The sequence below is a fragment of the Acanthochromis polyacanthus genome, chromosome 1 (assembly GCF_021347895.1).
Source record: "Acanthochromis polyacanthus isolate Apoly-LR-REF ecotype Palm Island chromosome 1, KAUST_Apoly_ChrSc, whole genome shotgun sequence".
Classification (NCBI taxonomy): Eukaryota; Metazoa; Chordata; class Actinopteri; family Pomacentridae; genus Acanthochromis; species Acanthochromis polyacanthus.
The window spans coordinates 24,532,241-24,558,206 of NC_067113.1; the positions used below are offsets into that span (position 1 = coordinate 24,532,241).

At 41.3% G+C, this 25,966-nt stretch overlaps 1 protein-coding gene across 2 annotated transcripts in view; it reads left to right on the plus strand.

The window, feature by feature from the left end:
- The window catches only part of pcnt (pericentrin), a 36,984-nt gene extending 11,253 nt beyond the window's left edge, over nucleotides 1–25,731 (plus strand). The window contains exons 16-61 of one of the 2 annotated variants that reach the window (XM_051948440.1): nucleotides 49–160; nucleotides 364–490; nucleotides 676–795; nucleotides 888–960; nucleotides 1,100–1,204; nucleotides 1,295–1,406; nucleotides 1,495–1,535; nucleotides 1,624–1,758; nucleotides 1,870–2,113; nucleotides 2,230–2,380; nucleotides 2,851–3,304; nucleotides 3,742–3,939; nucleotides 4,078–4,149; nucleotides 4,579–4,683; nucleotides 5,468–5,620; nucleotides 6,339–6,485; nucleotides 8,303–8,463; nucleotides 8,839–9,011; nucleotides 9,176–9,357; nucleotides 9,473–9,635; nucleotides 9,810–10,052; nucleotides 10,510–10,742; nucleotides 10,990–11,097; nucleotides 11,553–11,573; nucleotides 11,956–12,192; nucleotides 12,275–12,448; nucleotides 12,682–12,834; nucleotides 13,276–13,455; nucleotides 13,545–14,570; nucleotides 15,786–15,956; nucleotides 16,067–16,253; nucleotides 16,491–16,825; nucleotides 16,939–17,041; nucleotides 17,535–17,707; nucleotides 17,788–18,063; nucleotides 18,297–18,454; nucleotides 19,115–19,244; nucleotides 19,377–20,168; nucleotides 20,279–20,488; nucleotides 20,630–20,845; nucleotides 21,743–21,969; nucleotides 22,060–22,139; nucleotides 22,231–22,375; nucleotides 22,813–22,940; nucleotides 24,107–24,262; nucleotides 25,213–25,731. In XM_051948440.1, the coding sequence (XP_051804400.1) occupies nucleotides 49–160; nucleotides 364–490; nucleotides 676–795; nucleotides 888–960; nucleotides 1,100–1,204; nucleotides 1,295–1,406; nucleotides 1,495–1,535; nucleotides 1,624–1,758; nucleotides 1,870–2,113; nucleotides 2,230–2,380; nucleotides 2,851–3,304; nucleotides 3,742–3,939; nucleotides 4,078–4,149; nucleotides 4,579–4,683; nucleotides 5,468–5,620; nucleotides 6,339–6,485; nucleotides 8,303–8,463; nucleotides 8,839–9,011; nucleotides 9,176–9,357; nucleotides 9,473–9,635; nucleotides 9,810–10,052; nucleotides 10,510–10,742; nucleotides 10,990–11,097; nucleotides 11,553–11,573; nucleotides 11,956–12,192; nucleotides 12,275–12,448; nucleotides 12,682–12,834; nucleotides 13,276–13,455; nucleotides 13,545–14,570; nucleotides 15,786–15,956; nucleotides 16,067–16,253; nucleotides 16,491–16,825; nucleotides 16,939–17,041; nucleotides 17,535–17,707; nucleotides 17,788–18,063; nucleotides 18,297–18,454; nucleotides 19,115–19,244; nucleotides 19,377–20,168; nucleotides 20,279–20,488; nucleotides 20,630–20,845; nucleotides 21,743–21,969; nucleotides 22,060–22,139; nucleotides 22,231–22,375; nucleotides 22,813–22,940; nucleotides 24,107–24,262; nucleotides 25,213–25,244 (8,922 nt within the window). In that variant the 3' untranslated portion in view covers nucleotides 25,245–25,731. The remainder of the gene's footprint in view (nucleotides 1–48; nucleotides 161–363; nucleotides 491–675; nucleotides 796–887; nucleotides 961–1,099; nucleotides 1,205–1,294; nucleotides 1,407–1,494; nucleotides 1,536–1,623; nucleotides 1,759–1,869; nucleotides 2,114–2,229; nucleotides 2,381–2,850; nucleotides 3,305–3,741; nucleotides 3,940–4,077; nucleotides 4,150–4,578; nucleotides 4,684–5,467; nucleotides 5,621–6,338; nucleotides 6,486–8,302; nucleotides 8,464–8,838; nucleotides 9,012–9,175; nucleotides 9,358–9,472; nucleotides 9,636–9,809; nucleotides 10,053–10,509; nucleotides 10,743–10,989; nucleotides 11,098–11,552; nucleotides 11,574–11,955; nucleotides 12,193–12,274; nucleotides 12,449–12,681; nucleotides 12,835–13,275; nucleotides 13,456–13,544; nucleotides 14,571–15,785; nucleotides 15,957–16,066; nucleotides 16,254–16,490; nucleotides 16,826–16,938; nucleotides 17,042–17,534; nucleotides 17,708–17,787; nucleotides 18,064–18,296; nucleotides 18,455–19,114; nucleotides 19,245–19,376; nucleotides 20,169–20,278; nucleotides 20,489–20,629; nucleotides 20,846–21,742; nucleotides 21,970–22,059; nucleotides 22,140–22,230; nucleotides 22,376–22,812; nucleotides 22,941–24,106; nucleotides 24,263–25,212) is intronic. The other variant, XM_051948442.1, reaches the window with a different exon arrangement.
- Nucleotides 25,732–25,966: the final 235 nt, after the last annotated feature.

Here is a 25,966-nt window from a genome sequence, read left to right on the forward strand (position 1 = left end):
AAATGCTCAAATCTAATTTCTAAAATTATTTTCATCATTGTCAACCAGGTTTTGCGCCTGCAGGAAGAGAAGACCTCGCTCAGAAAGAGCTCAGAAGAGGAAGTAGGTCAACTGTGGACCCAGCTGGAGAGCATGAGGACTAGTCGTCAAGAGCTGGGAGGTGAGATTATTACACCAGCTTGACATCTGCTTGACATTGTGATGAAATTCACCTTTTAGTTTGTCGAGGAATGGCTGCTTGTAGTGATGGGACTTGATACAGAGGAAACAAAACTAAGCCAGTTTTCAGACATCAAATGAATGTAGGCGTTTCCAGTTATTGTCTTACCTTATTCTGTCTTTGTTTGCTTTATTGCCCAACAGAGCTTAAAGAGCAGCTGCTAGCTCGTTCATCTCGTGTCGATGACATCGAATGCCTGAAGAAAGAGTTTAATGAACAAAAACGAGAAATAAAAGAGCAGAATGAGGCTGAGCTGGAAAATCTGAGGAGGTAATAGAACACGAGACACTTAAGAGCACATGTAAAGTCTTTTCTGTGTTTGAAATATAAGAATTAGAATATAAGCTGATATGTGAAGTATGGCTATTGTCACTGAAAATTTTTCTTTGTATCGACACAGTCAACTCTTTCAGTGTTCCACAAAGTATGCCCGTTTTGTCTTCATCCTTTCTCAGGTATTTTGAGAAACGATTGCGTGCTACAGAGGAGAGCCACAAAGAGGAAATTGCTCTGCTCCAGCTGAGGCTGGTAGAAAGTGCCTTGGAGGAATCTGTGCTTAAAACCACAGATGACAAGTATGTCAGTTTGTCTCTATGAAAGATAAGATTCAAGCACTCCAGTCCTACATAAGTGTTTTTAAATATCCACGTCTCTCATCTCTATTCAGTGGTGTGTCTCAAGGTCAAGCTGAAATGGAAAAAGATGTTCTTTCTGACACTGACAAACTGGAGAAACAGAAGGTAAGAGATGAAATTTCTAACCTGCTGTCGGTACAGAATGTTTAAAGGCAATTGATTTCAAGCAAGTGCTTTCTGAAGTTACTTTGTTGTCGTTTATCATCTGGTAATGACGTGTCACTTTACCATGCGTCTTATCCAGGAAATGCTCGATACTCTGAGGCTTCAGCTGGAGGAGAAACACACAATGGACCTTTCTGATCTGCAGTCCTCTTTAACTCTCTCCTTCAAGGAAGAGCTGCAGCAGGTCAGATGCTAATATTTACGTTTCTGTTGTTATTGGCACATTGTGCCTTTACTCTTTAGTTTATGTGTTTTCTGTTTATTTGTGTATCAGGTGCGCTCAGACCTCACTGACCATTACTATGAAGAGCTGCAGGAGATGAAGACTCATCATGCCATGGACCTGGAGCAGCTCAGAGCCAAACTTTCTGACAGTCATCTAAGAGGTGCAACACCTTTATGGAATAGAAATGTTCAATTTGGTATTGCAAGTTTGTCACCATAAAAAAATAACGGCAAATCTCTTTATTGCAGAGCTTACCAAAGTCAGTTTGGAGGCAGCAAGGCAGGTTGAGGTAAGAAAACATAATTGGATGATAAACAGTAAATTAAACACTGAGATTATTGGTGATTAATGCATTTTTTAATATTATTTCTAATTAGGTTGAGGTTGAACAGAGGATATGGTGTCACAGTGAAGAGCTGCAGACAAGAATGACCATCATTCACACACTGGAGAACAGACTGGCTGCCTTGAATCAGCAGCATGATGCAGAAATGCAGAAGAGTATGCAAAAGGTACATTTATATCCCTGCCTAGTACGAAGATATCCTATACACAAAAACACAGATTTAATAATACAGTGTGGGACTTTGATAACATGTTCGCGTTTCTTCCAACTGCTGCAGTTGAAACAGGAGTTTGCTGTTGAACTTGCCCATCTTGAGGAAGCTCTGAAACAAGAGAGGGAGCATGTGCAGGAGAACATGAAGAGGCTAAGAGAAGAACTTCAAGAGAAGCATGAAACTGAGGTCACTGCACTGAAGTCACACTTTGACAAAGAGATGCAGGAGAAGACCTACGTTGAAGAAGCACTTCATGAGGAGAAATACAAGTCAAAGTCTCTACAGGCTGCACTGGACAACAATGAGAGTAAGAATTTTTGAAAGACTTATGTGACTTGTCCATTAAAATGTTCTAGAATTTGATCTTTTTGTCGGATTAAATGTTTTGTTAACTGAGTACAGTGATTGTCCATGCTCTTTTAGATCCACAGCATGTAGTGGTGAGACAGTGGCTGGAGGCACCGTATGATAGTGAGCTGCAAAAGGCAAAGAGCTGCATGTCTTCAGAAACCAAGGAACTCGCTGTTCTGTCTCAGGAGCAGGTTGAGGAGCGGCTACACCAAGCCCAAGAAAGGTGAGATCTGTCTGAGATTGAGATCATAAAATCTTGATTGTACCTGGAGGTTGAGGCAATTGTCAAGGATTACACCCAAGACCTCCAGAGTAGCATTTGTGTTGCAATTTTGCCTTTATAGATGGTCATCATACAGAATGTGTAGATTTTTTTTTTAATTTAAAAAAAGCAGAACTAGCATTTAAAGTACTGATTTCATTACTGATGAATTATTTTGCAGTAAGGAAAAATCAGCAGGTTTAATTAGACATAATATTATAATTATTTTTTTGGTTTCAATGCTGCTTCATCACTATTGCCCCTCTTTATAAAATTTGTACATTGATCCTACAGACAAATTTTAAGTAATGTGCTGCTCATGGTCTTCAAATAGAATGCTATGCAGTATAGTAAGTCACTGGAGACACTGGACACCATAACAGAATCACTGTACTTCTTACTGACTGTCTTTAATGATTTTGTGTGTCCAGGTTCCAAGAGGAGAAAGCAGCTTTGGAGCAGCATTTGGTCCAGAAGTATGAAGAGTCGGTGGCAGAATTGAAGAACAATTTTGAGGCCAAGCTGGAACATGAGAGAGCAACACGACTGACCAAACACTCCCAAGAGATGGACACACTTGATGCCAAACACAAAGCACAACTAGAATCACTCGGTGCCAGTCACAGAGATCAGCTTGCAGCTATGGCCGTTGAGCTTGAATCCAAGCACAATGCCGAGCTTGTTGCCTTGGAAGCAGCCCTCGGCTCCAAACGAAAGGAAGATCTTGAAAGCCTGGAGGCCGTTCTTCAGGAGACCAGTCAGGCTCGACTGGAGGCTTTAGAAGCAGAATTGTCTCGCAGGCACCAGGAAGAGAGAGATCAGCTGGAAAAGAGGATGCTGGGTAATATGGACACTTTGGAGGCCACTTACCTGAAGGAAGTGCAAGTAAGGAAACACAAGCTAAAGAAACTACCAATGACCTGTTCGTGATTTACTTTATTTTAACCTCCTTTCTTACAAAATGTTGGTGTTGGCAGTGGTAGAAGAGGTACTCAAGAAGCAATATTAATATTACACAGTAAATATACTGTTACAAAATAAATCTTGCAATCAATTCAGTGAAAATAGAACATTTAAAAAAGCAAAGCAATGTTTATTCTCCTCTTAATTAGATTTGTTTTCCTCTTAGGGCAGTAACGATACCACTGAAGTACTGCATCGATACGCAGTATCTGTAAGAGGATTAGTCCAGTTAAAATCTTAATGATGCCCATCCTTTGACATCATGTCTAGTCAATACTTGAAGGGCCTTAAAAATGCAATGCCTTTTGTTTTGATTTTCTTACTTTGTTTTTTAATGCAGTTCTTCTTTTCAATCTCAGATGCTGCGGGATCAAATGGTTCAGCTTGAGGACAAACACTGTGAAGACCTGAACTGCCAGAATTCAGAACATAAGCAGCTGATGGAGCGTCACAATGCAGAGCAGCTGTCCATCAGAGAGGATATGAGGAAAGAGCTGGCTCAGGTACACATGGAGAAGTTTAGAGCCATGGCAGCAGAGCTCAGCCACGTTCACAAGGTGAGAAGTGAAGATGGATCGTTGGCCGATATTCCCATTCAGTTAGTCAATGAAATTGCTATTCTATCAATTAAGAACACATGTAATTGAAAAATTCTGCAAAAGACTAACTTTTCCTTCCATGATGTGTTCTTGTAGAGTGAACTGGCTGCTCAAAAGGAGGCCTTAGATACTGAACACTGCAAAGCCCTGGAAACTCTGAAGAAGCAGGTACTTACTGTCACCTGCCCGTTACATTTGGTTTTCTGGTGCTGTTTAAAGGCAAATTTCTGAACTTAGAGCACTGTGTTCATACAGCATTTAGAAACTCTGAAGAAACTGACATCCAAAAAACTGTGCTAAATGTTTTTGAGATCAAATGCATTCAACAAAATAACCAAGAATGAGAGAAGAAGCTAATCTCTGGTATTTGACCTTTCTAGGTAAACCTGCAAATATCTGAGCAATACTATTCATGACAATAGTATAAATATCTAATTACAGCAAAGAATTTTATTGCAGTTGTCTTTATTATGACACAAATTGTGTTTTTTGACATGCACAGAACATTTTGTACTTCATGTTGACTTCACATATTAACCTAATGTTTTGTTGATGAGCCAGATTTAATTATTTTTTACATTTTGTCCACTTTGTCAGGTTTTAGAACTCGAGCTTCAACACAGCACTGCTCTGCAGGAGCTCTCACGTTCTTTCACTGATGAAAAAGAGCAGCTCATCGAACAGCACCAACTCCAGCTACAGGTGTGTGTATGTGTGTTACGCATGAGTGGGAATTTGTGCCTTGTTCAGGATGAATGAACATTTTAGCCTCTGAATTGTGGGATGCACTCCAAATTCACGTTCCTCCTTCTTGGCTGGATTGCTCATGAATTGTTCATATCAAATAAAACTGCACAACTTGACTTTTCCAATAATGCTAGTTGCTTTTCCAGTAAGAATAATTGTGAATGCACAACAAATATTTGCCTGGTTTGCCTTTTCTGATAGTACATCTTTACAAGTAGGCTGCTGTTTATGCACAGTTCAGTCACTGAAAAATTGACATTTAGCACAATTAGTCACTCAGCGCATATTTTTGTAAGTCATAGCACATCTATTTTATGCATTTGATGTTAAGACACATGTAATAACAATTTCATAATACAAGATTTTTTTTCTTGAATGTAGAAGCTCATATGAAAAATGGTCTCGTATTATCATATGAAATGATAGAAGATCCAGACAGCTTAGACCATTCTGAAAAATGAACATGTGCAGCATGTACGGCTAGCCACTATTATTACCAAGATAGGAGCTTAAGAGCAAAGGTACTTAAATTACCCAAAAACTAGGGTGCATTGGGTTAATGGGTGCTACTTGATCTCTTGTGTCGCTGAGTCATCGTTAATCCTTGCTAATTTTTTTTTTTGTTGTTGTTGTAGAAACAGAGTATTTATTTGGATTTTTTTCTCTCAGAAGCACTTAAATTGTGACTGCTTGACCCGTTGCATGCTAGGGCATTAAAGAAACTCACTGCCTGTTGCAGGAGCTGAAGGGAGTCTCTGCGCGAGAGTTGGAGGCATGTCGCAGAGAGCTTGAAGAGGAGTCGTCAAGGCAACGACAGCACTTCCTAGAAGAGGTGGAGCTCCTCAAAGTCCAATCAGAAGAGCGAATGCAGGACAGGATTAATCAGTTGAAGGTAAAAGAGGAGATGACAAAAGGATAAGACTGTTGATATCTTAGAGATATCCATTTGATGATGACCTTTAGATAAATTACAATACTCTTAAGGAACAATATTTTTGTAAATAATCAATTCATTGTATGGAACAGATATATTAATCTTTCCCAGTTCATCTTTATAAAGTTGTGTATTCATTGGACCCCGAGTGCTTGTTACATTATTATGTAATAGCTCTGGATTACTGAGAGCTGTAGAGTGTGTGGTGACATTGCCCTCTCTAAGCTCCAGCTGCACCAGTTTGTTCCTAGGGACCGTTCTTTCTCTTGGACTGTCTCCCACTGGAGCTTTATTCAAACCCAGTTTTCTCATAATCCCACCATCATACATCGAAGTGTTCACGTCCGTCTGTCCCTCTGTCCTCTGAATTTGTGTGCCGTCGGGTCGTGCAGTTGTGTTGCTGCCATCTGAACAGCGGCTAAATGGGATGGGTCTAAGCTTTTTATCCTCTGATGCAGAAGGTTTTAAGGCTGAAGGTAGTTTTTTTTTTTTTTTTTTTTTTTTCAGACATTAGCATTTGACCATCTGAAATGTGCAAGCCAGTAGTCAGCTTTAAGCCAGTGAGACATGGCCAGAGATCTGGAGGACGAATAAACTGCCAGTACACTGCAGGTTTTTTGTGTAATTTGGTGGTCTGCATCTCTGAATTCATGCATCCACTTCACTTTCTTTAAAGACTGAGTTTGAAGAGCAGAAGGAGGCGGAGCTTGAAGACCTGAGGCGGAGCTTCACATCTGAACAAGAGGAAAAGGAGCAGAGTTACACAGGCAAAATGAGTCAACTCACTGCTCAGCTGCAGCAACTAGACGCTGTGGTGGCCCAGGTACCAGATACACACACACACGCGTACATGCACATTAATCCACCAAAGCTACAATTGTTATGGGGTTTTACATTGGTATGTTCTTACTGCAGAAAGAAAGCTTTAACTGGGTGTCAGTTACTGTTTTACTCGAAAGAAGCAAGACTAGACAAGCCAGAAAAACAATTTGTGTTATGTGTTTTATAATTCAAAGGACGAAATCGGGAAGATGAACGTCACCTAGACACTAAAGACAAGTAGGAAAGTCTGGGAACTAAGAGTGAGGGATAAATATTTCTGTAAAGGCATGGCATCCATAACCTAGATTTTCTTCTTCTCTTTACATCAGATTATGTCTTGTAAATGAGGTGTGTGTGTGTGTTCAAACTATCTTGGTTGTAGCAAGCAGTGGAGTTGAAACAATTAGCTGAATAACTGATTAGTCAATGAACAGGCAAATAATCAGTGACCAATTTCATAATTAAGTCATCTGTTCGCTCATTTTACAGGCAAAAAAGCTAAATTTGCCTCAATACCAGCTTCTCAGTTTTGAAATTTTGCTGCTTCTCTTTGTCTTGTTTCATAATTAAGTAATTATCTTTAGGTTTTCTACTGTTTATTTGGCAAAAGCAGATATTATGTGATTTCACCTCAGGGTCTGCTCATTTTTTGGAGGCAGGATTGTTTAGTATTAGTCAGCAGACCAATGATCGTATTAAAAAAAAGTCTAAGTCAGTAGTCTAGGAAATGCAGTCATTTTTGCAGGACATCTTTCTCTTTCCATTTATTTTAATTAAGTTTCTTTTGTGTGGTTGTTTTGGTGTTTTGAAGCATGCTGAAACTTTTATGTTTATTGTTTGTGTATTATTTTAGTCGGTAACAAGGTGGTTGCCTAACCTTTGCTCATGAATGCAGGATGTCCGCAGTCCCACTTTTATACTTCTGCTGATTCTGTATATCGATGACTGTCAGTGTAAAAGTCCCAAACATACATATTTGTTCCCATGGCACTTGTCCAGCTTGAGTCTTCGTAGTCAGATATTAATGCCACAGCCACGCTCACCTCCCCATGGGGATAGCAAAGAGCACTTAAGAGGTAGCGGTTGTCGTGGCAACAGCTTTGTTTTGTTGAGGCAGGTGGCTGCATGAGACGTTTTTGTTGGGAGGGAGCTGGAAGGAGAGGGAAAAAGAGAGGGAAGACATGGTGAAAGGAGAGGGAAAGAACGAAGAGGTTGAGGAAGGAGAGGTAAGAAAAAGCCTGCAGATCTGGAAGGAAACTTTTGCAGCTCTTGTTCTTAAATATATGGCAGTGCATCCAGAAGTGGGCTTGCGTCATGACTGTACTGACTTTGGACTTAAGCAGAATCTTTTTGCCAAGAGTGCCTGATGATTACAGTCAGTGTGTGTTTGCGTTAGGCTGGTTTAAGTTTAAGCATTCATGCCTTACAGAGGATGTAGTTGGTGTGTTATGGATGTTATCGCTCCTGGATAAGGACAATCAACAGCAGGTTTTGATTTCCTTTTTAATCCAGAGCGTACTTTCTGTGTTTGTCATGCTTTTGGCTCTGATAAAATGTCGATGACCATGTGACTTTTATTTCTCTTGTTACTAAGAGTTTGTGATGCTTTATGAACAAACAGAATGAGATGGCAGTGGGGCATTCATATTCCATTTGAGCCTGAACCTGCCTTCTTTCAGTCTGCTACTTCTCTCTTTTCAGAGATTTAGTTGCACATATTAATAGGTTTTAGACAAGCCGTAACAAATGGTGAAGTTGTTAGGCTTGTCATAGGTGATGATAGACTCAGCATTTGTTTCCTTTTGCTAATTTTTCCAGCTGCGGGCAGAGGTTGAGTGTCTGCAGGGAGAGTTGAAAGGAAAATGTGCAGAGATGGAAACTCTGGACACCCTCCTTCAACGACGGGAGCGAGAGAGTCAGGAGGGGGGCAACCTCCTGAAGATGCTCACTGATGACTTACACACAGCCAAAGAAGAAAAGTAAGTGATGTTTTGTATATTTGTCTTAGGTTATGTGCTTTGATTCACATTTATTGCTGTTGCAACTGGATGAAGTTACTGAAAACCACAAATATTTTCAGTGGCATGTTTTAGTTTTTAATAACTTTGATTTAAACTTCTACCTTCCCAAGCCTTGCTAATACTTCAGTGCACCTTATGTCATAAAAACATGGAAAGCTTTTTACTGGAAATAACAGTAACATTTACTGACAAAAACACAAAAGTTATGTTAGTGTGTTTGGTTTCTAAATATTTGTTTATTTTAGAAACTTGCCAATATATTAGTATGTCCCATCATGGTTGTGCACTTGCCTTAATGTGTGTGTTTGTCACGTATCACTCTTTTTCTGCCAGACGCAACCTGTACAATGCAAATGAAAAGCTGAAGAAGGTGCTGATTGAGATGCTCCGCAGCATCACAGCAACAGAAGAACTGATAGGACAAAAGCTCAGTGCCAGAATCGAAACATCTGATCCGGCAGCTCATCAGAGGAGCTCAACAGGGAACAAAGATGCACAAGAATCAGGTCTGTTAACGGTAACGTTTTTCAGAAGTTTTAAGATGTTAAAGACTTAAGTAATGCTGCAAGTACTTCTTGGGGTGCTCACTTTTTGTTGGGCAAACAGTTGATGAATTAAATTGTTAGATTTAGTATATAAACCAACACTAATTCATTTTCATCTCTCATAGGTATTTCAGTGGCAGACTTGTCATCAGAGGACCTTGATCTAACCCACCAACTCTGTGAGAGTCTGCTGGTTTCAGATACGCAAATCAGTCCTGGTGGAGAAGAAGCGACTCTAAATTCTTGCAGCAGACTCCGTCAAACGGTAGATGCACTGCTGGAGCTGCTCAACCAGGCCAATTCACAGGTAAAGGATGTATGGAGACACTGTAACCTCAACATTTATCACAGTTAATTTCTTTCTTTGGATGTACATTGTTGTTAGCCATCTAATAATTGTGGGGGTTCTCACTTTTCTTCAGCTGGAGCAGACTCATAATGTCCACCTGTCTTTGGAACAAAAGTTCTCTCAGGGCAGAGAAGACTCCGCCCAGCTCCTTGAACAGCACAAACTCCTGTTGGAGCAGCTTGATCAGGAGGCCAAGATGAAGAGTCAACTCCAGCTGGAGCTCCACAAGGCAGAAGGTGAGCACAAAAACCCTGCATCTATTAGGGTAGGTCCTGTACTGCCATTCACAATCATCACACTGCCTTCCTCTGCCTCACTCAAGTCTACTTTGTAAAGCTGAGTGTGAGAATCTGAAAACACGTTGTTTTTCCCTTTCACTTAAACTTGTTGGATTTGCATGACATGTTTAGGCCTCCTGGAGGGCTACGTAGCTGAGAAAGCGGTCCTAGAAGAGTCTCTACAACAGAAGGAGACTCAAGAGGAGAGGCTGGTGGAGGAGCTGGAGGATCTGAAGTTGAAGCTGCAGCAGATGCAGAGCCTCACCGCGGAGCTGGACAGCCTCAGAGCGAAGCATCAGGAGCTCAGTGAGGAACACACATCTGTCTTGCGGCAGAAAGAGCATCTTTCTGCTGGGCTTGGAGAGAGGGAGAAAGGTGAGTAGATCAAGCACAAAATCATGAATTCATTTGTGTCTGTCTGCAAAAAAAAAAAGTTACACGACCTCTTTAGTGAACTTGACCATATCATTATGTAAGGCCTGTGCTCAGATGTGCCTTTTCTCCGTAGGCCATTGGCTCAATTTAGATCCTGACGCAGGTTTGTGGGTCAGAGTGGAGTATGAGTGTGTGATGATGGGGCAGGGATGAATATGCAGTATATTTGCAGTGCTGTGTGTGGCTGCCATTTACAATACTGCCACTGCCAGAAGCTTGTAGCAAAGCTTCTTGAGTGCTGTGTCATTTGTTGTTGTTCTACTTGGAGCTCAGTATGTGCAATTGTAGGTATTTAACTTCTCTCTTATGCCTTAGCTGTTTTTAACGTTTGCATGTTTGTATGCATTTGCATGAAAATAATTCTTCTAATCTTGTTCTCATTTTATCATTTTTAAAGCTTTGCTGGGAGAGACGGAGCGTTTGACCCAAGATAGGCTGGACTTGCAGCGGCAGGCAGAAAAGAGCCACAAATCTCTGTCCATGCGCCTCCGGACGCTGGAGAGAGAGCTTGAAGAGCAGGAAACCAAGGGTCTGGAGACAGAGCTACATCACAAAACCCATACCGAAGACCTTAATCAGCGTGTCCAAGCACTGGAGAAACAGCTGAAACATGACCGACAGTTTATAGAGGTTCGCTTTTACCAAGTATAATAATGTGAAAGTTTAAAAACACAGCCTACTTCTTTATAAATGTACTTTTTTTTTTTTAGTTGTCCCATTGATTTTCAGTTGTCTGAACACCTCAGATTTCTATTATTTTGTGTGTGTTATTGCACTTTCACTTTATTGTCTTTCTCGGTTGAGAGCATCCATTTCTCATGTTGGTGCTTATTGCAGAGGACACAGTCGCTCACATAATTTGTTCTTGTGCATATAGGAGCAGGCTGTGGAGCGTGAACATGAGCGAGATGAGTTCCAGCAGGAAATACGCAGACTCGAGGCCCAAGTCAGACAAACAGCCAATGTTGATAACAAAGGACACAGGGTGAGGCCCATTAATGGAATGCAAATGTGTGTGAATGTACAATGTGAAGTGAATATTACGGTTTTGCCATTATCTAACTTCATTTTTCAGTCTCTATCAACTGATTTCATTGTGTTACCTCTGCAAAAGTCTGTTCAGCTGCAGGTTGTGTCGCCTTCAGATTGGTGTTTATTTTAACATGTGAATATGAGAACAGGATAATACAATTAACTAAACCTTATCATATAAAATATTTCAATGTCTAGATCCAGTACATAGAGATAGTAAGAGTGCTGCATTTGGAGTGTGTGTGTGTGTGTGTGCTTTTGACATGTGAATGCTCGGTGCACTATAAAGCGATAACTGAAGCGTACGTAGTAGTATGATTTACAGAGGTTGAAGTGATGAATGCATTGTTTGCCAATGAGCCTGACTATTGCCATGTGTTTATCCCTGTGCTGAATGGATTGCTGTAGTTTGAGGACTTGGTTCTGCAGGTATGAAATCTAACTGTAGCGTACTTCTCTTAGCTCCTCTGACTCTTGTGCATGGTGTGTATTTTACATCATTCTTTCCATATAACCAACCATAAGTTCATTCATTTAGTGTTCATTTGTGCTTGTCAAAAGTACTATATTCATTCCCATTTCTTCGTCCATTTGCTAATATTCATTTGCTTCCATTTCACACTTCATTTCTTTCCTTTCTTCCTCACTTCTCTCTGGAATGGCTTTAACTTCAGTGTCCGTACCAGTGGCTGCAGATCTGGAATGGCTTATTTAGTTTTACATCATGTAGTTTTACATTTGCAAATCCATTGCTGCTGCTTAAAACTCTGTAAGATTGTTGTCCAAAATAACGTTCCCTCTGTCTCTGCAGGTGGAGAGTCTGCAAGCTATTATCAAAGATAAGACGGAGGACCATGCCTCTTTGCTTGCAGCCAATCAGCAAGCCCAGCGCGATCTTGCAGAACGTAATGAGGAGATAGATAAGTTAACTGGGCGAATCAGAGAGTTGGAGCAAGCTTTGCTTAACACTGCTGAGAGTAAGGGATCTGTCAGTCACCTGGAACAAGAACTCCACAGAGCAAAATTGAGAGAACAAGAACTCACACAAGTAAGAACTAAATGCACACCATCACTTCAGATATGTCTGTCTGCGACCTCATTCACTGATCCCCTCTCCCTCTTTCTGTCAGGATAAGCAGGCACTGGAGCAGCAGCAGCTGTCCAACAGGCTTCAAATCTCAGCCCTTCAGTCCAAACTGGATGAGACAAGACACGGTTACCATGACAACGTGCATGACCCCACCCAGGAGCTGAGGAATGCCCTGGACACTGCTCAGCAGACTCTACAGAGCAAAGAGCAGGAGGTCTGTTAGTTTATGTAAAGCTGGTGTGTGGTCACTAAGCTGATTTTGGCAGGCGAGTGATGGACGGTAAAGAGCGCATTTGGCTGCAGTGCCACCTTTTGGTAGAAATATGTATGAGTAACCAGATCCATCTTTTAAAATCATCAGAATGTTCATACCACTACACAAAACTATGTTGCAATTACAGAGCTGTGAATGTACTTTTATTTAATGAGTAATATTATCTCTCTTAGATTGAGGTCTTGTTAAGCCAACTGGAGAATGTGCAGAGAGACCTGAGCATCAAAGAAGTTGAACTAAAGCATCTCACACTACAGCTGGAGCTACTGACAAACAAGAATGCAGAGCATGTGAATGAGCTACAAGAGCAGATTTCTGCCCTGAAGGTAAAGATTACTGTGTCTTCAATACAAACAATTGATCAATAGTTGAAGTGTATCTCTCTCTCTGATGATTGATTTTTTTTATTTATTTTTTTAACCTGGATAATTCTATACAGAGCAATTCAAAGCCACTTGAATGCAAATTATATCAGATACACTTAGTATATGACGTCTGTAATTTTCTGTAATAAATGTGACTAAAAATATCTCACTTTTAAGTAAATAAAATTACAATACAGTATGAGCTCTGCTTTTGAAGATTCTTAATGCCACATTTTTGAACAGGCTGAAAGTTATTTTCACTATTTGGGACAGCTTTATGTTTTAAACCTATAACTGAGTCATTCTTCAGGCTTCTAGTTAATAATTAAACCACTATGATGTATTTGGCTCCAATAAATTATAATTGAATTTTAAGTGAATTATGTTCAACACTGCTTCCAGGAGAATGTGTCTGCCCTCACCATCACCAAGGAGGAAAAAGAAGGATGCAGTGAGGTGGAGGAAACGGAAGAAGAGACCTTCACCTCTGCACTTCTTCAGGAGAAAAACCAGGAGATCGACCACCTTAATAGCGAGATCCAAAAACTAGAACAGGAGCTGGAGAATGCTAGGGACAACAAGGTCAGTTGCAGGCCACACTGAATGCTTAAAGATAACTGGGGGATGCACAGAAATGTAATTGTTTGCTTTTGGTTTCCTTTCTACAACAGGCTCTGGAGGTTGAGCTCGAGGATTTGCACTCACAGGTGGAACATCTTCAGTCTGAAATCACACGAGTGCGCCAGGACAAACAGGAAGAAGAGGAGCGCCTTCATGAGGTCATCAGTACTCTGCAGGCAGAACTCGCCACCTTGGGACCCAACCTGCATGAAGTTAGCGACTCTCAGGATGGAGACAGCATCAATCCCTCACCTGCTCCCAGCCCTGAACCTCACCACTACACCATCCAAGAAGAGGAGAGGAGGGGAGGGCCAAACAGCCTGAGGCATGAGCTCAATCTGACTCATTCTGCCTCCTCTCGTTCTCTCCGATCTCGTCTCAAGGCCCTTCAGAGTCAGCTTGAGACTGCAGTGGCAGAGAAGGAGGGACTGGAGCGATTACTGCTCACTCAGGAGGAAGAGTACAGAGGACAGGGGGAAGAGTTTGGAAAGAGGCTCAAAGCTGAGAGAGAAAAGTGTGATGAACTGAAAGGTTTCCTCATCCTGAAGGAAGCTGAGCTGGAGGAGGTCAAAGCCCAGGCAGAAGAAGAGAGGAAGAACAGGAAACTGTCAGAGGACGACAGGGACAGTTTGAAAGTTCAAGACGAAGAGGTAAAGGCTCTACTCGAGGAAAAGGCCCACCTCAACTCTCTGGTTTTGGAATTGCAAAAGAATGAAGAGGAGAGAGCAGGACGTCTTGAGGCTCTAAAAACAAAGGAGCAGGAGATGAAAATAGAAATGGAGGTTCTCAGAGAAACCAGTCTCACTCTTGAGAGGCAAGTCCAGGAGGTAAGAGCTGAGGTGTTGGACATGGAGGAACTGGTTGCTGAGGAAAGGACAAAAATTACGACTCTTGAGACTGTGAAGGGAGAGCTCTCTGCTGAACGTGAGGCGCTGAGGAAGAGGGAGGGTCAGCTCCAGGAGGAAATTGAAAGGCTGAGACAAGAAGGGACTTCAATGAGAGCCGTCATCCAGGAGCTGACGGTTAAGCTCAGTGAAAAAGAAACTGGTCAAGAGGAGGCACAGAAGGAAGTGCTGGTGAGTATGACTGTCATGGTAACTTTGTTTTTGTTCATTTCATGCATTTAATTTTTTTGTTTTTTGTTATTGTAGTTTGTGTGCATCATTAGTTTGAACAGCAGTGTAACAGGATAGAGCTGTCCCTAAAGATTTTTTTTCTGGCAATTCTTAAGCTATTAACTATATTATCTAAAAATCTGTGATTTTATTTTTTCCCCCAAAAATATTATTGATTATTTGATTTCAGAGCATTTTATTTTAAAGCAAAATAACAAAACAAAATGTAAACAACAAAAAGCAGCAGTTATGTAGTGGTCATCAGGAAGAATTTAGAAAAACATCTTTAAAAAATTATGCATGAGTTGACAATATTGACTCATTTTCAGCATTAATGTAGTCGATTATGTTGACTGACCACAGCAGCCCTGAGCACAAGCCAATATATTTATACCATTATCTTTTTATCTATAGTTACGACTGCAGTGTATATCCCTCAAAGTTTAGATGGTCAAAAAAAGCACTGATTTTATTTTTAAACTCTTTGGAAAGGATGTTTGGTCCAGACAGAAAACCGATGTTTATTTCTAATATACAGCTGTAGTAGCAACTACAGCCACGGCCACATCTGGTTATAATTAGGGGCGTTGCTACGATGACGTGTTACAGCACCGAGACAGCAGTATGTGTTTCGCACAGAGGAAGTGACATTAAAATGAGGAAGCGAGAGGAAAATGTTTGGTAGCTCCTGGTTTTAAAACTCTGTTGCATTTTGTTTTTCATTTTTTTGCTCTGTGTTGGCAGGATGTGGTAAGAAAGAGTTGTGTTCTTTAAAAGAAAGCAGAGAAGCTGTAATAGAGCATTTGGGTTGCAGCCCGTCTGCATTCTGTCGAACTTTGTTTTAAGCATTGTCCAGCTGTAGCTCGGCAAATGTAATCACTGTCACGATACCCCGGAGGGTTTTTCTAGTAATGGTTGTAAATGATCGCATGGGTTGTTGTAGATGTAAACATTGCTTGTGCTACATATGGCACTCATTAAAATGCTATTACATTGCAAAGCACTTAGCTCTGGTTATCTGATGCTTACTTACAACTTCTGTGATTTTTGTTGTTGCGGTTGATTTTCAAACTGCAGAACAAAATGAAAAAATAAGCTGTGTGAATGTATTTACTCATCTGTGAAAGTTACTATTATGACACTTACTGTTACTGTGAATGTCCCCCTTTTTCTCAGACCCATGCCGAGGCGACCCTGGCTAAAGCAGACGCTGCCTTGAGAGAAAAGGAGGCTGAGCTCACCAGGCTGAAGGCAGAAGTACAGGCTCTGAGAGCTGAGCTGACTGCAGTGAAACAGGGACTGAGTACCAGCACAGAAAGGGCTGAGAAACTCCACGAGGAAGGACAGGTGGGTATATGAGCGTAAAATATCCGATATAAGCTGTATAATATTGCAAATGAGTGAGTTGGTCCTGAGGATTATAAGCTGGATTTTCCTGACTTATTTCTGTATGCCAGACCAAAGACTGTGCTCTAATTGATCTGGAGACTGACAACCAGCGACTGAAGGCAGAACTTCGAACTCTTCAGGAGGACTTGGCTATCCAGGAAGAGGAACTAGCCTATCAGCAAAGAGAACTACAGCAACTCCGACAACAGTGTCATCAGGACACGCTTCCTCACCACCAGGAATACCCACAGAAGGGTAAGTACGAAACAAATTCTTTACATTTATTCCATCTGTACACTTTAATTGCATAAGCAAGACAACCGCATAAAAGAATGTAATATTATTTTTTGGATTAGGACTCTCCTTTAATGTTGGTGTAGTAGCAGCATATAAAGGGTTCAGATGAAAGACTTATACGTTTAATCTCTTGATGACACTGACTTTGCAACAGAAACATGTTCTCATGTTGATGATTTTTACTTTCACCATCAGATATTTCCCAGAGAGTATTTGAGGATGCTGTGACTGTCTCTCGAGATGAAGCCTCTCTGAACTCTCCAGAGGTTTTAAGGAGACTCGAATGCTCTGAGGACAGAATTCCAGAACGGTTCCACAACTCTGTGCTCGGTTCTCGCCTGTCTGAGCTCAGTGGTCTGAACAGCACAGGCCTGGATCTCCCCCAAGTCAAATTGTCTCCCAGAGTTATAATGGAGCCTCCACACTCAAGGACCATCACCCCAGATCCAGCCACACAGAGTACCCACTCCCCAGGCTCTTTATCGGTGTCTGACAACTTTTCCGTGCTCGATTCACTGGATGCTGACAAAGTATGTTGTCTAATAGTTGCATGCTTGCTGTTTTGTGCACTTCTGTAAGATACCTCTAGTCTTTTGTTTAGTTTGGATGTGATTAAATATGTATAATTTCTTTAATCTCTTAGGTACGTGAGTTGGAAGAACTTGACCTAACCACTCCTCCATCTCCACTTGGCTCCACCTCTTCCTTGTCGGCACCAGAATGGGCCAGTGATGGATATGGCAGCAGTGAGTATTTCCGCAGTCAGAGTGCTGTAGGATCATGATGATACCTTAATTGGCAAATAAATTTGTTTAGAACTGAAAAAGCCTTCCAATGAGAGATAAATCATCCTACAGAAGTAAATCGGGTTGCTTTGACATGGCACAAAACAAACATGTACATGGCTGTAGTGTTTAGCACTTTATGTTGCAACAAACTTGTCCGATAAGACTTTCCACCTTTCCTAATGTGTCCATGGCACTCAGCATGAAGATCTCTGTTTTCTCTAGGATACAAATATGACGTGTTTGTGTTCATGGGAGTAGGATGGTGTGCGTGGGAACTCAAACTATACTAGTGTCCACGTTGGCCAGGAACATATCAAGTGTTTTAGTTTTTGGATGCAGAGGAATAATAAGGCTTTGACAACACGGACAGCAGTTGTTTGAAACATCACTTTTTTAGCTGGTTTTATATAGAATACCACCAGACTGAACTGTCTTTTCTCTTGTGATTCAGATGTGAGTTCAGAACTGGGTGCAAGGCTGAGAGTGGAGCTGGAACAGACTGAAAGGTTGGACGCTCAGTTTATTGAGTATCTCCGCTGCAGAGGAATGAACCCCACTGCTAACACAGACAGTGCTGCAGGCAGCATGAGCTACAGCGACGACCTGTTGTCACCTGAGCTCCAGGTAGACTTCACACACGGTTGATAATGATTTTAAAGTAACAATAACCCTGAGCTTTACTTAGTTCCTCTGTCTCCCTGCAGGGCCTGCTGAAGAAAGTGTATCAAGAAAGCTGCAGAATTCTCACTTTGTCCCAGCGTCGTGCCACTCCATCAATCCAGCCTCGTGTTGTAGACTTGAAAGCCCTCTCAGTGAGTCAGACGCAGCATCATTCTGAAGATAACTCCGCTCCACTGGACCACCGAGATAAATCATTATCTAATCCCCCCATGAACTGGCAGCAGGAGAAGAGAGCACTGCAGGAGACCGTGATCGCTCTCCGAGAGTTGCTCTGCCGAATGGCACAGAGACACACACACGTGAGTTTGTCAGGTTTTAACAAAACGCTTTCAGCTGGTTTAAAGAACAGTTGCTTCAAATCTCATATTACTGGCATGAAGCTGTGATGTTCAGTGAGGTTGTGTGTATATATGCAAGTTGTTTTACTTTAGTTGTCATCACTTATAAGATGAGACATTGAACTTCATATCACAACCCTGTTCTTTAGTTGTACTTAATACCTGTGATGATCATTTTCTTCTTGCCTCCTCAGACTGACTACAGAGGCGAAGACAACTGGCAAAGAGATCAGCTACAAATTGATGGACGTCTTGAATCCCAACTGAGGGCTGAGCTGGAGGAGAGCAAGAAACAAGTGAAATGTGCCCATGACACACAACAAGAGCAAAAGAACAAAATACTGTCCTTGAGGTATGTTGCATATTCTGAGTCACAGCACTTAAGCGCACCCTTTCCATAAATTGACACGTTATGAGTCATATTGTCTTATATGCCTTTCTGTATTTTTTTTCTTCATTGAAGTTATCAAATAGAAAGAAAGTGCTATTCTTTATAGTACTAATTACTTTCAGTAATTGAAATAACTTCTTTCTTACATTCTCGGTGCATGTTTTTAAGTTTGTCAACAGAGTTCCTAGCAAGTTGTTTAGCAGGTCACTTCTAATATCTCAATAATGACATACATGTGTTCTTTTTGTTAAAACATTATTTAAGGCATCTCTCAGTTGCTTTGTTTTAGTTACTATTGATGCTGTTAATGTATAGCCAAACTGAAAACAGTGCTGTATTATTGTGTTGCTTTACCCATAAGTCAACAATCAAATCCTTTGAAATTAGCAGTTCACATCAGTTTCTAAACGTCACACGCAAATTTACAACTCTGAAAAGTTATCAGAGAAGCAACTATTTTATCTTTCATTGTGATGAACATGGAGTTAATGTTGCTGTGCAGGACTTTACTGGATGACAGTACATCTATTTTCACTTTATTGTTGGACAATCTTTAGTTAAATCTCTCAAAATACTCAAGTGGTGAAAAGTAAGCTAAAAATGTGTTGTGATTTTCTTCAGGCTGATGGTAGAAGAGGGTGAGGAAGCTTTGAGGAGGGAGCAGGCGAGAGTCCAGGAGCTTCAACAGGAACTGGAACAGGAGAGAGTGATGAGTCTCCGTAAAGACATAGAGGAGGAGGATAGGAGAGAGGTGAGACTGCATTTAATGTACATGATCATATACACATAAAACAAATGTATGTGAAAAATCCCCAGTCTGTAACCAGAATGTGCTTAAGCTTTCCCTTTTAAAACTAAAAGATGACCCTCCTTCCGTCTCCAGGCTGTACAGGTGTCATCTGAGCAGCAGAGGTCAGAGGTCATGTGTCTGAAGGGTCAGGTGGAGCAGGAGAAAGTGGCCTGCAGCAACCTGAGACGAGAGCTTCAGATTGAACAATCTCGCAGTGGACTGTTAGAGAAACGCCTTGAGGACACCCAGAAGGAGCTAGAAGACGAACACAAACGTTCAGCCCACCAACAAGAGCTCAGCTTGCAAGAAAAGACTCGTCTTGAGCGTCTCCTGACTGAAGCAGAATCTCGCTTGACTGAGATTCACTCTAAGCTTGCGGATTCTTACAGGAAGCTCGATGAAGAGCGAGACCGCGGCTCCAGGCAGGTGGATGAGCTCGGCCGCAGACATGAGGCCGATGCAGCCAGAGACAGGAAGTTCATCTCGGACTTGCGCTCCCAGCTAGAGCAGGAGCGAAGGCAGGGGGAGGAGCTGGCAGCTGTGACGGACAAACTGAGGGCCGAGCTTCTGCAGAGCCGAAGGAAGTGGGAAGATGAGGACAGAACGAGGAGGGAGGAGCTTCAGAGGGAGCAGGAGGCCGCCACCCGACATCGTGTTGCTGTGGAGACTTTGAAGGAGCAGAAGCAGGAAGCAAGCCGTGCTTTAGAGGTGGAGCGAGAGCGGTCCAGACGCCAAGGGACGGAACTCACAGAGCTGAAGGAGAGACTCCGTCTACTGAAGGACAAAGAGAGGGAGAGGGAGGAACAGTGGGAGAGGGAGAGGAGGAAGGGGAGGCAAGAGCAGATGGAGAGGGAGAGGCGACACGAGAGGACCAACAGCAAACTGGTAAAATTATAAACTAAGATAAACTCTGATGTACCCACTGTTTTTGCAAATGTTATGCTGTTATTTTGTACATGTTTAAGAGAATTCATTATGAACATTTCTGACTTTAGTGTGAGTTGGAGTTGTTGAGGCAGCAGGACCAGCAGCGCATGCAGGAGCTGCAGCGCACTCTGGCAGAGCTGGAAAGAGAGGAGAGACAGATGGCTGCTGAGAGGATGTCTGGACGGGCAACAGGACAGCAACATAAAGCTACGTCCTCACATCTCCACAGTCACCTCCAGACTGATGGGGCCCAGGCAGGAGTCTCTCAAACGCAGCAGGTACTCGCATGCTTAAAATGGAAATTATACTTGTGATTGTTGTTGCAAAGTTTGAAATTCTTGGGAAGAACATGTCACTCATGATTGACTTCTATCTACCCAGATGAATTCATTGTAAAATTCATGCTTTTGTCACCACAGATGGCGTCCACGTCGTCATCCACCCTGTTAGAGACGTTATTGAAGGAGAACTCTGAGCTGACGGAGCGTGTGACGTCACTTAGCCAGGAGAGAGCCACCTTCAAACACAGACTAACCTGCCTGGAGCGACAGCTGCGTACCACTGAGAATGAGCTCGCCAAGGTCACCTCAGAAACAGAAAACAGACCCATCAATGATGTGACCAACAGCTCCAAGGTCAGTGGGGAACACATGCACATGCACACACTTATTATGATGCAAACTGTTGCATAACAGGCATTTCTCCAAAAATAGATTTAGAAACCAGCTTGGACGAATCCAAACGCAAAGCTCCCAAATAACTTTTCTACTGGCTGCATTTGTCACCAGTCTTTTCCCTCAGGTTGTCTGATATTAGCCCTACAAACTGGACTTGACACCTGCATATTGATAGATGCTAGAATTTACTGATGTTCTCTAAATATTTCACAGGCAGGCTAATGTAAACTCTAGCCAGGTAGCCATAGTGCACTCATGCAGGTGTGAGACCAAAAGTTTGTTGGAAAACCGTGGAATAAGGTGTTCTGATATCAGATGTGGCCATGTAATTTTATCTACACAGGCTATTTTTTATGGACGAACTTTCCTACAAGTAGAGCGGACTTTTAATGTCTAATTGCAATTGATCATGTTCACTTAAACCTGAGAAGCCAAAATCATAATCGCTGTTATATTAATTACATTTTTGGATCCTAGCTCTGTGTTAGCCATTGTGATTGAATCTAGTGAGCCACTTTTTCTTCCTAACTGATGGAGTCCTTGTCTCTTGGCATGAACCTGCACTGTGATCATCATGTTTGTCGGATTTGGGACCTCTACCTCTCACTCTTGGTTTCATTATTTAAAATAATCAGCTATTGATCATTTCATCATTGGAATACTGTGTTTACTGTGAAATGGATTGTTTCACATGTCAGACAGGGAGAGATTGATCCAGGGAATGAAAAATATTTTCAACCGCAGTAACTAACGGAGTAGCTGCTAGTGCTGGCCAGAGAGGCTCCAAAACATCTACTGTTGTGGTGATAAAACATAATGATGGAATAGTGACAATTTCTCTTTGCTGGTTTGCAGGTGCAGCGTTTATATGAGCGCTACCTGCGTGCTGAGAGCTTCAGGAAAGCTCTGGTGTACCAGAAGCGTTACCTGCTGCTGCTGATCGGAGGATTCCAGGACTGTGAGCAGGCCACACTGTGTCTCATCGCTCGCATGGGAGCACGACCCTCACCGCCTCTCTCCTCCCAGCGCAGACCATTTGGACGATTTAGGGCTGTGGTACGAGTCGTCATCGCAGTGTCAAGGTAGGGAATATACCAGAGTACAAAGATCTGATAGTAAGCTCAACCTTGTTTATGAATAAAAAAAAAAAACCACCACACGCTCTGTTTCAGAATGAGATTCCTGACCAGGAAATGGCAGAAATCTATCAGAAGGTTGTCATTATCTGGGACTGTCAATGGGCACGCTCCAGGTCAGCTCCATGTACACATTTTATGAAAATATGCACCTCTTGACTCTGCGTGTATGAACAGGTGGATTTTTAATCCTGATGTCACTGACAGGGCCGAAAGCTGAAGTTTTAAGGCAGCAGCAGCAGCCGAGATCAAATCCCAGCTCACCACAGACCAGAGACAGTCATGCCATCCACAGAGAAACTATGTCATCTCTCATTCCACCCATCAAATCACCTTTTCGGTTGCACAACAGGTTTGAGCTCTTTTTTCATCTGACCTTTTTTTTTAAAAATATATTTCACCTCGCAAATATTTCAGTTATATTCAGCGGAATCAGATTTTTACGACATGATTTTTAGGAGCTAAAAGAATTCATGATAATAATGCTATCATGCTATCTGTAGAATATTTAAAGTAAAATGCTGTCAGTCAAATGATTTTGGATGTGCTTTCTCTTTTTTTTTTTTTTTTAATTTTTTTGAAAATGAAGAAGTGTATGAGATGTATTATACTGTGTTGTTACTTTGTTTTATTGTTAACCAGATAGTGACTGATGCTGAATTATTTCTGATAATATCAAATGTGTACCGGTATGGAATGTTTTTTGAAGATCATCCATGCCAGTATATTGAGACACCTCTAAACTGAGCTAAAGCATTTTTACTTTACCAAGCTCTTGTACCTCTTCAGGTCATATCCCAGTACCACTCTGGCTTCAGTGCATTCAGGTGGAGCGTCTCTGGATCCAGAGCGATCCCTGACAGAATATATCCATCATTTGGAGAAAGTCCAGCAGCGGTTGGCGGGAGCCAGACAAGGTGAGTAACTTTAAGTATAACTTGGTTGTAAATGGGAGAATTTCAGGGCAAGAAATTGAGTTGAATGCACAACCATGGTGGTAATTTATAAAAGTAGTTGTTATTTTGGATACACTGGAAACACGAGGTATATGGTGGTAAACACTAGGCTTTTTGGTGAATGGATAGGCTCACTGTGGTCTCCTGTCTGTTCATTGCACTCTGCTCCATGGTGGACTGATTGTTCAAGACAGTATTCTGAGCAGTGCGTGGCTCAGACTGAAATTACTGAGACACTGGAAGATATTTGTTTACTCTGGGAGATGTTACAGGTCACTGGGTTTATGTGTTTTTACTCTTGGGCATCAGACTACACAATAGTATCCCAGTAATGCCCATCAAGCAGCGAGCGCAACAGTGTAGTTTTTTAATTTTTAGTGTTGCGATGCAAGACGACGAAGCCAAGGCAGCTTTTGGGATTCTTAACAATGTCCCAGACAAGCATTTGTTTTTCTTTCAACAACATGCTCTCTTACGTTTCCCCTTGTATAGACTGCTTTTTGTGTCTGTGAACAAGGCAAAGAAAGAAATCATGTCTTTCACTCTTGGGTCAAAAACAATATACCAAATTAACCAGCTATGAGTTTGGCATCACCCTCTGACCACTTTTGTTTAATTAACAGTGAATGAAAAAGACCACCTTCACTGCCAAGTGACTATATATAATTCCAGGTTCAGTTTCATTTTTAACTCTTGCTGATGCTCTGAGGTGGAAAAGTGAAGCCATTCTTCGGTACCTAAGAGATTACTTTATTAGGTCACATGAGTCAAACCTATTGCAGGTCAAGTCAGGTCATGTCCTGCCTGTAGTCTCCTATGTCACTCAACCAAGTAATGGGAAGAATTCCTGATTCAATAATCTATCTTAAAGGAAAATATTGTGTAGTCTGATCCTGGCATTGGATGAATGTTTTAAGTCACTATTTTCTGTTTTTTCCCATTTTCTATGACCAGCATCATATTTCTATATCGATTTATGGATACTGTTAAAATAAGTAACCATAGGTTAAAGCTGTTTTTTTTCTTTTTGTGATGGGCGGCCTCACATTTCCTCGGACCTTATCGGACAACCACGCATGTTTCCAAATCCCACAAAACCTTGTGTGCGCCATCAACTCCCAACCTAGTAAGCGAGACTCATTTAGCCTCGCCCCCTAAAGAGGACAAGAGGATACAGTCAGCCTGTTCCCCAGATATGATGGGTTACCGGCAGCGCTGGCTGCAGGAGAATAGGACGTGGCTGTACCTGAGCTGCTTGTCGCCCCTTTACCTGTACGGTCCAGGTGAGTGTGAGTGTAACAAACTCACTCCACCAAACAATAAAGCAGCACACTGCAGTTCTCAGAACTGACTTGTCGACAGTCACTCAGGGCAGCACATTAGAGGTGATAACACTCTGGACTGGAATGTACACGTTCTGCAGTTTTGGTTCATGGTTCATGACATGTTCGTAGGAAAATCAGTTAAACGATTTGAAGCCTGAGATAAGTAGCTATGGACACCACACAGAGATAATAATATGGGTTTTTTGTGTTTTTGTAAAAAATCCCTCAGTTACTATGTTTGAGCATTCATACTCTTAACAAAACCTTCATGCTCTTCATCTGAAACCAATATAATCCAAAAATGTGCCAGAACTGGTGCAGTAGATGTAAAAAGTGGGTCACCAACTGCTACAGTAACAAAACCCTGCAGAACATTTATTCTCCAAGGCCAGAGTGTGACAGTCCTGCAAATAACGATCTGATCATGTGTCTGGCTTTTCATTACAGTCTAATGGTTTGTTTTAGTAGCTTGCTGAAAGAAGTGAATATTGATTTTGTTGATGTTGAAGGATCTGTTTATATGTTCTTGCAGTGTTGGATTACTGTGGGTTATTAAGGCTGTAGATGACACATACCAAACATGTTGTACTTTTTCTGTCCATGCTATTTTCTAATTTGTGTATTGTTGTACTGTTTACTCTGCGTAGGGCAAACTGTCACAATTTTATCATCATGTTTCATTACAGAACTCTAAAAGAACAGCTTAAAATCCTTAAATGTTTTAACTAAGTAATTGACAGCTGCATAGCTCAATGTTGAGATATGTTTATCCGATGACAAAGAAATTAATAAAAACTGCTAAATGAATTAACAATGGTTTTAACTGTAGCTTGGTTGCTATGTATGCACACTATGAAAGTCTGACAATAATCTAATCATGTTGTTTTTGTGTGTTTGTGTCCCATCAGGTCCGTCTGCTCTCCATCCCGACCCAAAGTAGTCCCACCACTGAAGGATTGAACTTTGCCTACCTGCATATTGTTCCAAACCTGTCCATGCCTTACCCCATGTAGAAATGTGTAGAAAGGAATATTAAGCGCGTTGACTTTTTTTAATCACGTCATTTTTTATAACTATATAAATTATTTTTTAATATTTTCAGATGTAAGTTTTATATTCTCTGTACCTCCAGATTTTGAAGAACACTCTTGAAATGCTGCAAGAACAAATGTTCTGTTTTTTGTTTTTTTGAATATTGCTGTTTGTTATTCTTCTACTGATGTTTTATATGTTCTGTGCTTTGTAAATAGGGCAGATGTTCATTGTACACGCGTCCAAATGTGCACCGTTTTTTTTATTATATTGAAGCCAAGAACATAACTAGTGGCTGCATAGTTGCATAAATCTGAACCATATGCATATTTTGTATTATCTCTGCTTCTACCATAAAGTTAATAAATCTTTTAAATATGTGATTACAAACTAAACAGACTGGGTTTATTTTACACCAGCTCCTAAATTACCTATATAGTTAAATAATTTTTTTAACATAATCCACTTTAGGTATTTAATTGAAATATTCTTTTTATTTCATCTTAATAGGAGACACTGGGAAAACATACTTTTGTCAGCTAAAAGTCTTTTAATAATGGGGATAGAATACCAGTAGGAGACTCTAGTAGAAAAGACAATGAAAGCAGATATAGAGCTATATACAATCTT